Here is a 14,576-nt window from a genome sequence, read left to right as displayed (position 1 = left end):
TTTCAGCATTGCGGCAATATTATTTTTTATCCTTGTCTAGACAGTGTGAAGGAATATATAATGACACCTTTCTCAGGAAAAGAAAGTTCATTTGAAGAGAATTCTGAAATTACAACCATTATGGCCCCATTTGTCTGTCTGCAGCCTTCAATTTTAAACCATATCGCATTACCGCGAGGCTATTGTAAAATGATCAGTTATATATGCCTGCGTGTGGAAGGTCTAGATGACAAGATACTTTGTGCATGTATCACGTGACAAAATGGCGTTGATTGCCTGACGGTGTTTGAAACCTACCGCTTACTCGTTATCATTCGGAGTATATTGATCAAATTAAGCATGATGTCAGAAGATGATCGAGATGCACTAATGCTTTTATTTGTAGTCCAATCATGTTTCCGTTTGATTTGATTGTTCCATATAATTTGATCTTGAAAAGCTTGACGAACAATTTTTATATCGAATCATTCATCAAACTACCTTGTCGAACGAAGACGACAGGAGCTGCTTTATTTGATACGTATATCGGAATTTAGTTTTACTTTTTGTCCTAATGGACTCAGTTGTAAAAGCAGAAAGCATAGCACATTTTCTTGGACTAAAGCACGGCCACATAGAAATGCATTCGCTAATTTTCTATACTTTCCATTAGGCCAATCCGAATATTTTTTATATCGCTGCAATTTCTGAAAATATCATGAACATCACGTAACTATCCATTGATGATATGCATCCATGAATACTTGTTACCAATTTACGATCTGATGATGGTTATTTTTTTTTTTTTTTTTTTTTTTCAATATTATTATTGTTTGATTTCAGGCAATCTTAAGTATTTCTATTAACTGGCTCTGCGTATAAAATGAATAATTATTTTTATATTTTATTTGTAGAGATGGGTGACGATCAGCCGCCTGCGAATATCACAGACTATACTATCAAATCTATAGAAGAACATGGCGACTACCCTGCCATATTGGTTGTTATGTGTATGCTGAGCCTATTCAGCGTGGCCGGAACTGTTGGAAACGCCTTCGTGATATATGTATTCTCGAAACAGCGTGACAAGTCAACGTCCACCATGTTCATCATCACTCTAGCAGCTACGGATTTCTTCACGTGCCTATGTATCGTCCCTCATACGATTGTATGGGAATACATGAGCAAGCGAATGCAGTATGACGCCATATGTAAAATATATCACTTTCTCATCACATCTAATGTTCCTTTTTCCTTCTTCATCATGGTAGCCATTGCCTTTGACAGGTATTTTAAGATTTGTCGACCCTGGACCCATGCCATGGATCCTCCAATAGCCAAACGTGTAATAGTGGGTCTGTTAATCTTCGCAATGTCCCTAGGTATCATACCATTCTTTTCCTATGGAATATATGAACCTCGTGTTTCTGTCAATGCGACAACAGACAAACTTGATGGATATTCTGTGGTTAGTAGCGATGCTTCACTTACTACAACACCTTTAATCAATTACTCGTCCTACGAGGCACAAAAACCAAAATCGTCTAACAACAAGGACGAATACCCACCCGCGTACTATTATGGGATGTGTGTAGTTTCAGAACGATATATCAGCACGGAGGTTAGAATGTTTTATCAGAAGATCTACGCCTCGTTGTTTTTAATCGCCTTTATACTGGTCGCAATTCTCTATGGACTCATTTTGAGATCTTTGATAACACGACGAGCTAAGAAACTACAAAATTCATTGTCAAATGGCAACAGTTCTAAATTGCCAGTCAACCAAACATCGACGGCTAGTCAGACGTGTATCAGCAGCTCCCGTTTTGTAACAAACGAGGAAAACAAGACGATGGATGATACGTCAGAATCTCTCATGCCTCAGAAAAAGCCCCTCCAGTCCAGCAGGGACAGGGAGAGAGAGAAGATCAAAAATGTAAGGGAGAAACAAAGGATAGCTAACATCAAGACAGCTGGGATTCTCTTCATAGTCACGGCTGTGTTTATTGCGGCGTTCCTGCCTGCCTGGTTGATGGCTATTCGTATGATTCCGGCTTACATGATTTTGTTTTATATGTATTTCAGCTACAACGTAGCCAACCCAATCATTTATGCTTTTTTCAATCGCGCGTTTAGAGTGGAGATGAAGAATGTTATACACTGTAAAAAGTCTTCGTCTTTTTGAAGATATCGAATTATCAGAAGGAAATTACAACATTGGAATTGATGTAATTCTGTTTGAATCGAAAGTACTCTTCTTAGTGGACTTGCTACTGTCCGAATATATTTGGATACCAACGAACAGATATGGAGACTCATGGTGAACAAAACTGTGTGATAAACCATTAACATCGAGTCATGCACAGCTTTCTGCTCAGATTTGTACGTAGGTAGATTTGAAGCACTGTTGATATATCACAGCCTTCTAGACTATGTATCTCTACGTGAAACAGGTTGAACCGTGAGGCACATTACCTGAATTCAATTTAACATTGGATGACCATCTTATACCAAGGATATCTTCTTAAAGTAGTGTTTCATCATATTATTCATATTTACATTTAAATTAATTCAATGAATTGTAAACTTCACAAAAAATATCAACATCATCAGCAAAGCACGTGTAATATCTATAACTCGTGTTACTTTAAACATTTAACACATGAAATATAGAATATCTGAGAGCCACGCGTGTATTATATAATGCCCGAGAACCGCACATGTATGATATACTATATGAGAGCCATATCTGTATTATAGAATGTCTGAGAGTCACACGTGTATTATAGAATATATGACAGCCACACGTGTATTATAGAATATCTGAGAGCCATGCGTGTGTTATAGAATATCTGAGAGTCACACGTATAGTATATAATGCCCGAGAACCGCAGATGTATGATATAATATCTGAGAGCCATACGTGTATTATAGAATATCTGAGAGCCATACGTGTATTACAGAATATCTGAGAGCCACACGTGTATTATAGAATATCTGAGAGCCATACGTGAATTATAGAATATTTGAGAGTCACACGTGTATTATAGAATATCTGAGAGTCACACGTGTATTATAGAATATCTGAGAGCCATACGTGTATTATAGATATCTGAGAGCCACACGTGTATTATAGAATATCTGAGAGCCATACGTGAATTATAGAATATTTGAGAGTCACACGTGTATTATAGAATATCTGAGAGCCATACGTGTATTATAGATATCTGAGAGCCACACGTGTATTATAGAATGTCTGAGAGCCACAAGTGTATTATAGAATATCTGAGAGTCACACGTGTATTATAGAATGTCTGAGAGCCACACGTGTATTATAGAATGTGTGAGAGCCACAAGTGTATTATAGAATATCTGAGAGTCACACGTGTATTATAGAATGTCTGAGAGCCACACGTGTAGTATAGAATGTCTGAGAGTCACACGTGTATTATAGAATGTCTGAGAGCCACACGTGTATTATAGAATGTCTGAGAGCCACACGTGTATTATAGAATGTCTGAGAGCCACACGTGTATTGTAGAATGTCTGAAAGCCACACGTGTATTATGATAATATCTGAGAGCCACACATGTATTATAGAATGTCGCAGATGCCTTATATTATGTTTAGTGTAAATTAGTGCAACAAGCAAGATAATTTGATGTCACTTTTTCAGGTAGAGCAATTTCATATCCAAGAAATCTCCGTCATTTCTACTAAAATGATAAGCCACATGTTTAAGGGTTTAGTTGAAATTGTTAAAAAAAAAATTCCAGATTAAGATGATAACAAGATTGTGATATCGTTAATTTGTATTTTGGCACGCGTCGTATCTACGGAACATATCTTTGTTATTGTTTACTTGTTTACTGACAATGACACAGTCGAATATAACAACTTTTAGCTGTCTTATTGTTGATATATTAAACGTGTAGGTGTAATGGGAAAGTAAATATGTCTATATTTTCGTAAAAATAAATTCCCTGAAATATAATATTAAAAAAAAGTAAAGTACCATTTAAGTTTATTTATTTATTAATTTTATATATTTAAATATTATTTATCGTCTCAATGATTTTTTATTAAAATTGTATTCATGATTTAATTAACTGCAAATAAGGTTAACTTATAATCAAGAGTAAAGAATTTGTTATCACAGGGCACTTACGCATAGCGATTTAATTTTTTTTTTTTTTTTTTTTCTTTTTTTTTTCTGTGTGGTTTTGGTGGTTGTTGGTAGACAATTTGGTATTGTTTTGATTATAAAAAGCTGGCAGTCAATGCAGTCGTCTTAAGAAATGAATGACTTTATATCCGAAAATGTATTTGTTGTGGTTATTATCTATATATTGTTCTGAATCATTGTTCTTACTGAATAAATACTGTATTTGTATGTCATATTTTGATCATCGTCACAAAACATCTACCATTGTCCGAGATCCCTACGATTGTAGATTAATTGGCGATCCCTAACTTAACCAGAACTGGCTGTGGTTTGGTTACGGAGTCACCGTGTTACTACAGGACCTGATAACACAGGGGCTTGGCACAACTTTCTAATCCTCAATCATATGTATTATAGTATCGTATGGACGGTGCCCGCTTTCAGCAATGTTCCTTAACTTAAAAAAATTCTTTAACATCTTTTTAAAATTTTCTTTTAATTAAAAGCATGATAAGATTAAAAGGAATCATTTTATCAAAGAACATGTTCTTAAAATCAGAAATGCTTTCCTGTGTTAAATCTTTATTTTTGGAATTTAGGAGTTAAGGAATATTGAAGAAACTGACCAAATTATCTACATACGGTGTTATGTTGGTTTATCATTAAAATTCTGTTTTGTATGACTCGAACAATTGTAAAATAAGGCTGTCATTTGGACGTAACTTTTGTACTCTAATGATAAATCGGAAATATAAAAAAAATGTATATTTGTGTCATTAACCTACAAATGCGTGATGTTAGCAAGTCTCTCTAAGTTTGCGATGTAGATTATGTAAATAATGAGATAAACATGTGATACAAAATAGACACAGCTTTTGTTGGTTTCGGTTGTCTATATTGCCATGGTAGATTGCGCTACGCTACGCTACACTGATCAGCGTAGTTCAATTAAACGTAATGAGTGTAGCGTAGCGTAAAGCAATCAACCGTGGGTATCTGACGATGAGTTGAATAGTGTAAATAATGATTTGTAAGAAGATGTTCTTTTAATTGTAATGGAATGTATGGGAGATTACGTCCCTACATTCACAGCTACAATACTCCATTACGCGATAGTATAGTGCACATTTTATGGTATTCAAGTTACATGTAGCTAGATACACGTGCAAAAGAATTCTAAGAGGTTGTAAGGTAACATTATTTGCTCAGGCTAGAAGTCTTGAGGTAGGATTGATGTTCGCCATCGTAGAATACCCGCGGCCAAGTGCACTACGCTTTGCTACACTGGGTAGCCGATGATGGATGTTCGGTAGGAGACCAAAAAGTCGTCAGTTCGAGCTCAAGCCCGGAGAGGGTATTTTGTCATTACTCAATCTTATTAAACCGGTATTGGCAAAGTTTAAATGTGTGCGAATACAACGAGGTGTAGGCAACAACTACATATAACATTTCAATCATTTTTTTTTATTATAGTACAAAGCATATTATACCATACCTCCATTCTCATTCATTAGAAGAGTCGCCTTAAAGGCTTACATTTTAATAACAGGAAGATTTCGGCTAAAATCCTTTACATACCTATTTTAAAATAGCTGCATTTCACTGTTTCAACTCTTGCCTTAAACACAACTTGCGAACACGTTTATCTTCTATTTCAAGTTATAATAAAACCGAAAAGAATGGTTGGATCAAAATTAATTCTTTCTTCCGCAAAAAATAATTGTTTGCACACTATATTTACCAAATATTTTAACACTAATGTATATAATGTGATATTTTTGTTATTTTGTCCTGCCATAGACAAACTGACCAAGTGGAATAGTGTAAGTGTTGTATTTTAAGTAGCATATCGTTCACGTCTTCTTTATCGTGATTTTTGTACATCGCCCAAGCCGAGTAATCTGTCACATTACGTTTGTATAACTGCCGAAAATGTCTTAAACTTTTCGAAACTGTTAACATATAAAAATATCTAAAAGCTGTCGGTCTTTACCACAAGATATCAGTAACCGTAGTCACATTGTTCATTTTAAAATATATAAATATATAGTGAGTGTACCAATGCATTGTTGCATCTTTTTTCAATATTTCGTTTGTTTGATGTTGTTTTGTTTTATAACCATTTTAACTCACAATGTTTTGCCCTAATGACCTTTCAGGTGCTGCTGGGTCGTTAAGAATGTCATAACTAAACAAGTAACATCATCAGACGTACACCGTCAGACTGACTCGTACACCGTTAAAATTGCAATGCCACATGTCATTCACTTTACATCGAACCGTCACATTCACACAATCAAATATACACCGTTCTTCACTTCCATACCGAGACTCGTTACATCCATACTTGAACAATCGAACCGTAACACATTGTCCAACCGGTACTCCCACATAGTGTGTCTATCACATTACAGCCTAACACTGTTACATCTATGTTAGCCATATCACTTACATCACAACCCATACGCCGTCATTCAGTTACACTACATGTAGAACATTCAGCCAAACATCCGCACCAAGTAACAAAAATACCTTCACATCCACGCCGTCCCCAATTCATATCGACACCTTCACCCCCATACCGCCATACCAACACCTTCACCCCCATACCGTCACACCAATACCTTCACCCCCATACTGTCATACCAACACATCTATCCCCATACCGTCACACCAACACGTTCAACCCCATACCATCACACCAATACCTTCACCCCCATACCGTCACACCAATACCTTCACCCCATACCGTCACACCAATACCTTCAACCCTATACCGTCACACCAATACCTTCACCCCGATACCGTCACTACAATACCTTCACCCCCATACCGTCACACCAATACCTTCACCCCCATACCGTCACACCAATACCTTCACCCCCATACCGTCACACCAATACCTTCACCCCATACCATCACACCAATACCTTCACCCCCATACCGTCACATCAACACCTTCACCCCCATACCGTCATACCAACACCTTCACCCCCATACCGTCCCACCAATACCTTCACCACCATATCAACACCTTCACCCCCATACCGTCACACCAACACCTTCACCCCCATACCGTCACACCAATACCTTCACCCCCCATACCGTCACACCAACACCTTCACCCCCATACCGTCACACCAACACCTTCACCCCCATACCGTCACACCAATACCTTCACCCCAATACCGTCACACCAACACCTTCACCCCCATACCGTCACACCAATACCTTCAACCCCATACCGTCACACCAATACCTTCACCCCCATACCGTCACACCAATACCTTCACCCCCATACCGTCACACCAACACCTTCACCCACCTCCTACCAACACCTTCACCCCCATACCGTCACACCAACACCTTCACCCCCATACCGTCACACCAACACCTTCACCCCCATACCGTCACACCAACACCTTCACCCCCATACCGTCACACCAATACCTTCACCCCCATACCGTTATACCAACACCTTCACCCCCATACCGTCACACCAACACCTTCACCCCCATACCGTCACACCAACACCTTCACCCCCATACCGTCACACCAATACCTTCACCCCCATACCGTTATACCAACGCCTTCACCCCCATACCGTCACACCAATACCTTCACCCCCATACCGTCACACCAACACCTTCACCCCCATACCGTCACACCAACACCTTCACCCCCCTACCAACACCTTCACCCCCATACCGTCACACCAACACCTTCACCCCCATACCGTCACACCAACACCTTCACCCCCATACCGTCACACCAATACATTCACCCCCATACCGTCACACCAACACCTTCACCCCCATACCGTCACACCAACACCTTCACCCCCATACCGTCATACCAACACCTTCACCCCCATACCGTCATACCAACACCTTCACCCCCATACCGTCACACCAACACCTTCACCCCCATACTGTCACACCAATACCTTCAACCCCATACCGTCACACCAACACCTTCAACCCCATACCGTCACACCAACACCTTCACCCCATACCGTCACACCAACACCTTCACCCCATACCGTCACACCAATACCTTCACCCCATACCGTTATACCAACATCTTCACCCCATACCGTCATACCAACACCTTCACCCCCCATACCGTCACACCAACACCTTCACCCCCATACCGTCACACCAACACCTTCACCCCCATACCGTCACACCAACACCTTCACCCCCCATACCGTCACACCAATACCTTCACCCCCATACCGTCACACCAACACCTTCACCCCCATACCGTCACACCAACACCTTCAACCCCATACCGTCACACCAATACCTTCACCCCCATACCGTTATACCAACAATTTCACCCCCATACCGTCACACCAATACCTTCACCCCCCATACCGTCACACCAACACCTTCACCCCCATACCGTCACACCAACACCTTCACCCCCATACCGTCACACCAACACCTTCACCCCCATACCGTCACACCAACACCTTCATCCCCATACCGTCATACCAACACCTTCAACCCTATACCGTCACACCAATACCTTCACGCCGATACCGTCACACCAATACATTCACACCCATACCGTCACACCAACACCTTCACCCCCATACCGTCACACCAATACCTTCACCCCCATACCGTCACACCAATACCTTCAACCCCATACCGTTATACCAACACATTCATCCCCACACCGTCACTAAGTCACACCAACACATTCATCCCCATACCGTCACACATTCACATCTACTTCTAGACCGTCACAGATCGAATCTTCAGTTTGATATTCACAGCACTACGCCGTATTCCTTTTTATGAAGGAGGGCGTGTTATATGTTTTGAATAAGCTTGTTATAATCCATACCTTGAACTACATCACGATTCGGTGAAATTTTCCTAACCATTGCTTCCGGCGATGAACCTTTTTCTATATGGAACACGCGTTGTTTGGAAGAACAGTGTGTATTTGAGAAAATTTAAACACAATGTCCACACTCATTTTAATGCTCACTCGCTCTGGCATGAGAGATAAGCCTGTAACATTTCTATCATCTATTTAGTCTGGTGTAAATTACAAAACATTGAACAAGGTTAAATGATATCTACAGTAAGTTATGCTTCGTCCATGATATCGTATACACCATACATGAAGATACGGTAGAATTAAGTTTTAATCATTTGATATAGTTGTGTTTCCTGACTACAATTCAAAAGTGTTCTTGATGTTTTTGTCAATCGTGAAATAAAGATATGAGTTATGAAGTCTGATTTGTATTTTTAGATATGATGACCCTTTTTTATGAGAATGTTACGTTGAATTTAAGGAATTCATATCAACCAAATCTTGAACTGAGAAAAATAACAGTTTAAAGGTTATAAGCCAAAGGAATTTAAGATCAATTCACTTTAAACTGTATGGTATACTTTTGTAACAGGAGGAGAAACATGTAACAACCAGACCGGGACTCGAAACCGGAACCTCCGAACTCTAGACGAGACTTTCTAACCATTTCAGCTAACTCGCCACCGGCGTACAGCCAAGACCAGTTCCGCTTCAGTCCTCCCTCCTGCAACTGAGTATTCGAGTCTCCTAAGACACAAATGAGACCCACTATCACCTCCATGGTCTTTAAGATGGGCGTAAAATGTAACAGAAGAGTGCACGTGGATAATGCACTCACCGGACCTACCTGGACACCGGCGTTCAGCCCACATCGTTCCCGCTTTGCTGTTAATAAGCAAGGGAGGCTGCTCCCTCTTCGTTGCCTTGGTAATATCCCTTTAAAAATAATATATATAATAAGCATTTATGGAATTCTTCTATCCAGCAATACAGTATGAATTAACTTTTGCTCTTGGTTTGAAAATTATATATCCTTCTATCATAAATAAAATCCCATAATTTAATCAGATCTCTCCACTATCCTACACAAGGCCTATCAGACCTCTCCACTATCATAAACAAGGCGGATCAGACCTCTCCACTATCCTAAAACAAGACTGGTCCCCAAACCTTACCAAGGTGTGCCTGCTAGGGCATCATAATCAAATGTATCTGACGTCCCCATGTCACGCTTCAGGTTCAGGTGGATCACATTTACAGATTTAAGCTCCTCCTGGAAGGACAGCAGGGCACGGATGGCAAGACTTAAGGAAGTCATGACCCACTTTTGTAGGTTTAAGAACTGCTGTGTTCCAGAAGTTAGCCTGGAGCCTGTTAACAGCCGACAGCCGTGATTCATTGGTGCTGTTTCAAAATGGTGGAGGAGGCTTCGTCGCCAACTACTCTAGAACTGGTCTGAGGAAATTCTACGTGTTTCCTTAAGCCGAATGTTTCTGATGTTGAATCGGTCTTTTGAATACCTGACATTGGCCGACTTACATCAGGACTTCTGCCAAAGTGAAAACGGATGGAAAGCCGACCCGGCGTCATGTCGGCATTTCATGTGTCTTCAATAACACATATATATCGAAATAATGGTCATTTTTTCGACATACCTGACCATATATACATGGATGTCAATATACATAAACAGGTCAATCCACTCATTTTATAATTCCTTAAGATTCACAACTTATTGGAAAACTGTAATTTAAAATAAGGTGGCTTTCAACTTTACCAAAATATGATGTAGAGAAAAACAAATATTTTTTACAACACGATACTGCCCTACTGGTTTCATTGTGGCTTGTACGCATCCAGACAACCTGGTGGTGGCCGGATGAAAGGAACCGAATGAATATAAAGGCCGGGCAAGAATAGCCGAACAAAAAAGCCTGTCGAATGCTATATTTAGCAGAACGGCTGGTCTTACCAAACGGAACAGCCAATTACTCTATGGCCGACCGGAACCGGACGGTGACCAAACGGACGTCCGGACGGGGATCGGGAGGTACGTACAGGGATACTTAACCGCTCTTCTAACTTCGGGACAGGCGAGTTATTGTTTAATGCTGTATTTTACAGTAAATCTATCAAACGAGAGCATCTGTTATCAAGTAAATTACTATTCTTGTATGTATATTATCAACGGACCTCTCTTCTACATACCTTAATAACCCCTCTGGATTTAAACAGTACACCGCACCGTATGTAACTATAGTGACTGACTGACTCAACATTAAATAATGTGTTATCGATCAATAATGGCTGACAAATGGAATTCTATCCATCTTTTCCATAAATGTAAAACAAATACAAACATTCGTGCTGATATATTCAATTATGCACTTTTGTATTAATTTTAAGTGACAAATTCACAAATGCCAACTTTAACTATACGTCCGTTACTCTTCTGTCCTTTAACTCTTCAGAGATTATTTTAGAAAAATGCAACTACTAACATAACCTTAACATCACTCAAAAGCCGTTGTTCGTACAAGCATATAACAGCAAATATAAATGTATATAAATTGTATTTAAAATACAAGCACTCCTTGACTCTGCCTCTCCTGGTAATAGGGTTCGCTGAGATGGATGAAACTCAGAATCCCATAATCATTTTGCTATCTTCCTGCCCCCAAAGACAGAGACTGCTGTAGTCCCTCTATTGGCTGTTTAGCCACCGTTGAGCCTGTGAACGACCTTAAGTTGGCCTTTTGGTAGGAATAGGTGGTGAAAGTCGTAGCTTATATTATAAGCAATCAAATTAGAAGCGTGGTCATTTGACAAGAGTACTGTACTGTGTACTACATTAAGTGATTGTCCACGGGACATCTCTGTCCGCGGGACATCTTGCCAGACACATCCAATATCTGGTTATATTTGTAGAAGTGTTCGTTAACAGACAGACAAACAGACAGACAGACAGACAGACGGAGACATTTCCTATTTTCTCTTATTAAAGATTACAGTTCCTGTCATTTTAAGGTTCAACAATTTACAAATTAACAAGGCCTACCATATATGTATACATGCTACAGATTATAAAAACGCCCTAAAGAGTTGCTCTGGAGAAGCATATTCATTTCTGTGAACCTATCAGCAAAATCACACTTAAAGCAACCATAAAATTGTCCCATTCTCCGTCATCCAAGATGATATAATTCATTCAACCAATAATTAATGATTTTGTCGTTTTCTACTAGCCTATCGTATGGTACATATTTTTCAACGCTTATGAAATTTACAATCTGTTTCAGCAAGATGATTCTACTTTTAGATAATGCTTATGTAGCTCTATGGTGACATGTAAATGTTGTGGGCGAGGACAAAATGATACTTCTGAGGAAATAAAGTTGTAGCTTCAGTTAAAAGTTGAATTTAAATTCTAAAAAAAAAAAAAAAATCGCAGTCTAATTCAGAACATAAAAATAAATCGCTTGATTACATCCATTTTTGCATGGTGCCAGTGTTTTTTAAGGTACTGTGACATCTGAAATACAACTTAGGACCGAAATCGTAATCGTGTGTAAATTGTCAGATTGTCTGAGAACTGTGACTGACGTAACGTATTGTTTACATTAGGCAGCAATCAATTATGGGGCAACCCGACGCCTCTTTATCGATTATTTAACTACAACTTTAAACTAAAAACTAGTGGAAAAAGATATTACGCTCTCTTTAATGCTTTCACAAACACGAACTTTTGCTTTAATAATGGATATTTTGAAACATTAAGGCATGCGAATAAACAACACATTAATACCTGCGTCAGTATTCCAATAAAGAATGATATCTTAATGAACGTCCTGGGAAGATCGAACTTCACGAGAGTGCCACAATTTGAACACGAAAACAAAACAGCATAAACAATGTATGAATGTAGTTGCTACTCTCGATAATTCATAAAATGCGGCTGAAACAGTGTTTAGCTGTCTTATACTTTGAGAGTAAGAAGATATTTGAACAAATTTGTCTCAACGCAATTTGTAATAAAACATTTAAAGTGGGTTTTTTTATCGGATAAATCGGCCCTAAATGCAAAGATAATCTTTTCTTTGTACAAATTTCTGTCTAATTCTAGTAACAAAATACTTATTTATTACTTTAAATGACATTTGAAACGTTTTCGTCGAGTTGCATGGTCACGTCAACGCAATTTGTAAACACTTTTTAAATGTCATAAAGTGTAATAAATAAGTATTTTTTAATTGAACTAGGTTGAAAAACGCACACAGGAAAGATTATCTCTGCATTTGGTGTCGATTTATCCGGTAAAAAAGACTTCAACATTTTTATTTCAAATTGCGTCGCTATTACAAATTGCGTGGTACATTTGTAATACAGCTTTCAAACCGAGAGTGTTTCTGACTGTTCATGCGTAAATACTCTGCACGGTAAATATTCCCGGTCGCATACTCCTTTAGTTTAAATGCTTAGTAATATATTGATATAAAGACGAAAACAGATAGATAACAATAAGATAAAAAAAATAAGCATTTGGTTTTTTTGGCTTGTTTTTGTTTAACGTCCTATTAACAGCTAGGGTTATTTAAGGACGTGCCAGGTTTTGGAGGTGGAGGAAAGCCGGAGTACCCGGAGAAAAACCACCGGCCTACGGTCAGTACCTGGCAACTGCCCCACGTAGGTTTCGAACTCGCAACCCAGAGGTGGAGGGCTAGTGATCAAGTGTCGGTACACTTTAACCACTCGGCCACCGCGGCCCCCACGAATAAAAAACAGGAGCCCATGGGTCATCCAATAAACACTTACAGCAGGGACACACCCCTCAATCCAGCATCATTATCATAAATTGTGTGTTCGTAGAGAGTAACATGTATGTTTCAGATCAAAGGGCCTATTTCCAGTAAAGTTAATTCTCCATAGGAGCCTGCCCCCGTATAATTTCTTATCTAGCTCAACTACAGTTTTTTTCTTTTCCGAAGAATAATTTAACACCTTTCCGACACCCAGATTTCATAATGTCAGTGAAAAATGTATTTTTATAAAGTTGTCATTTTGAGCATCAAAGACATAAGCTCGTAAATAAAAGAAGGTTATCTCGAAATTGTAATTCGCAACATAGTATCAATTTCTTTTGATAAATATTTCCAAAACATCGTGTTTATTCATAAAACATAAAACAAAAATTTTCTCGGATGAAATGCACATGCAGAGACACAATTATGAAGAAAAATGTCATAAAATTGCAATTTTCTCCCGTTATAATTTGTCAATTTTGTAAAAAAATTAAACTTTGTAATTTTTAAAAAAGAACCCTTGTGGAAGACATTGTAATTTGGGAAATTAAAAAAAGGGAACTATAAGTCACCTGCTGAATATTTAACTTTTATATCCAAGTTTTGTTAATTAATACAAAAATTTAAACAAGTTTAAAGAATCTACATAAATTTCCGTATGATATTAAAGAACACATAGGGAAGATACAGAATTTGTTTAATCATTTATTGTTTTTTGGGTCATTTGTTTTTTGATTTTTTGTCTGTGAATAAGATAGGTTTGAATCTGATTGATTTTTGTATTTGAACTTTCCTTT

General features: G+C 38.6%; 1 protein-coding gene across 1 annotated transcript; it reads left to right on the top strand.

The window, feature by feature from the left end:
• The first annotated feature begins 846 nt into the window (after positions 1 to 846).
• On the top strand, positions 847 to 3,138 carry LOC117314662 (5-hydroxytryptamine receptor 1A-alpha-like). The gene has a single exon (XM_033868743.1). It carries the CDS (start codon positions 863 to 865, stop codon positions 2,162 to 2,164), a length of 1,302 nt encoding a protein of 433 aa, XP_033724634.1. The 5' UTR covers positions 847 to 862; the 3' UTR covers positions 2,165 to 3,138.
• Positions 3,139 to 14,576: the final 11,438 nt, after the last annotated feature.

This window comes from Pecten maximus, chromosome 16 (assembly GCF_902652985.1).
Source record: "Pecten maximus chromosome 16, xPecMax1.1, whole genome shotgun sequence".
NCBI lineage: Eukaryota > Metazoa > Mollusca > Bivalvia > Pectinida > Pectinidae > Pecten > Pecten maximus.
The sequence above is the reverse complement of the archived record's forward strand: the minus strand, read 5'-3'. Positions and strand labels throughout refer to the sequence as shown.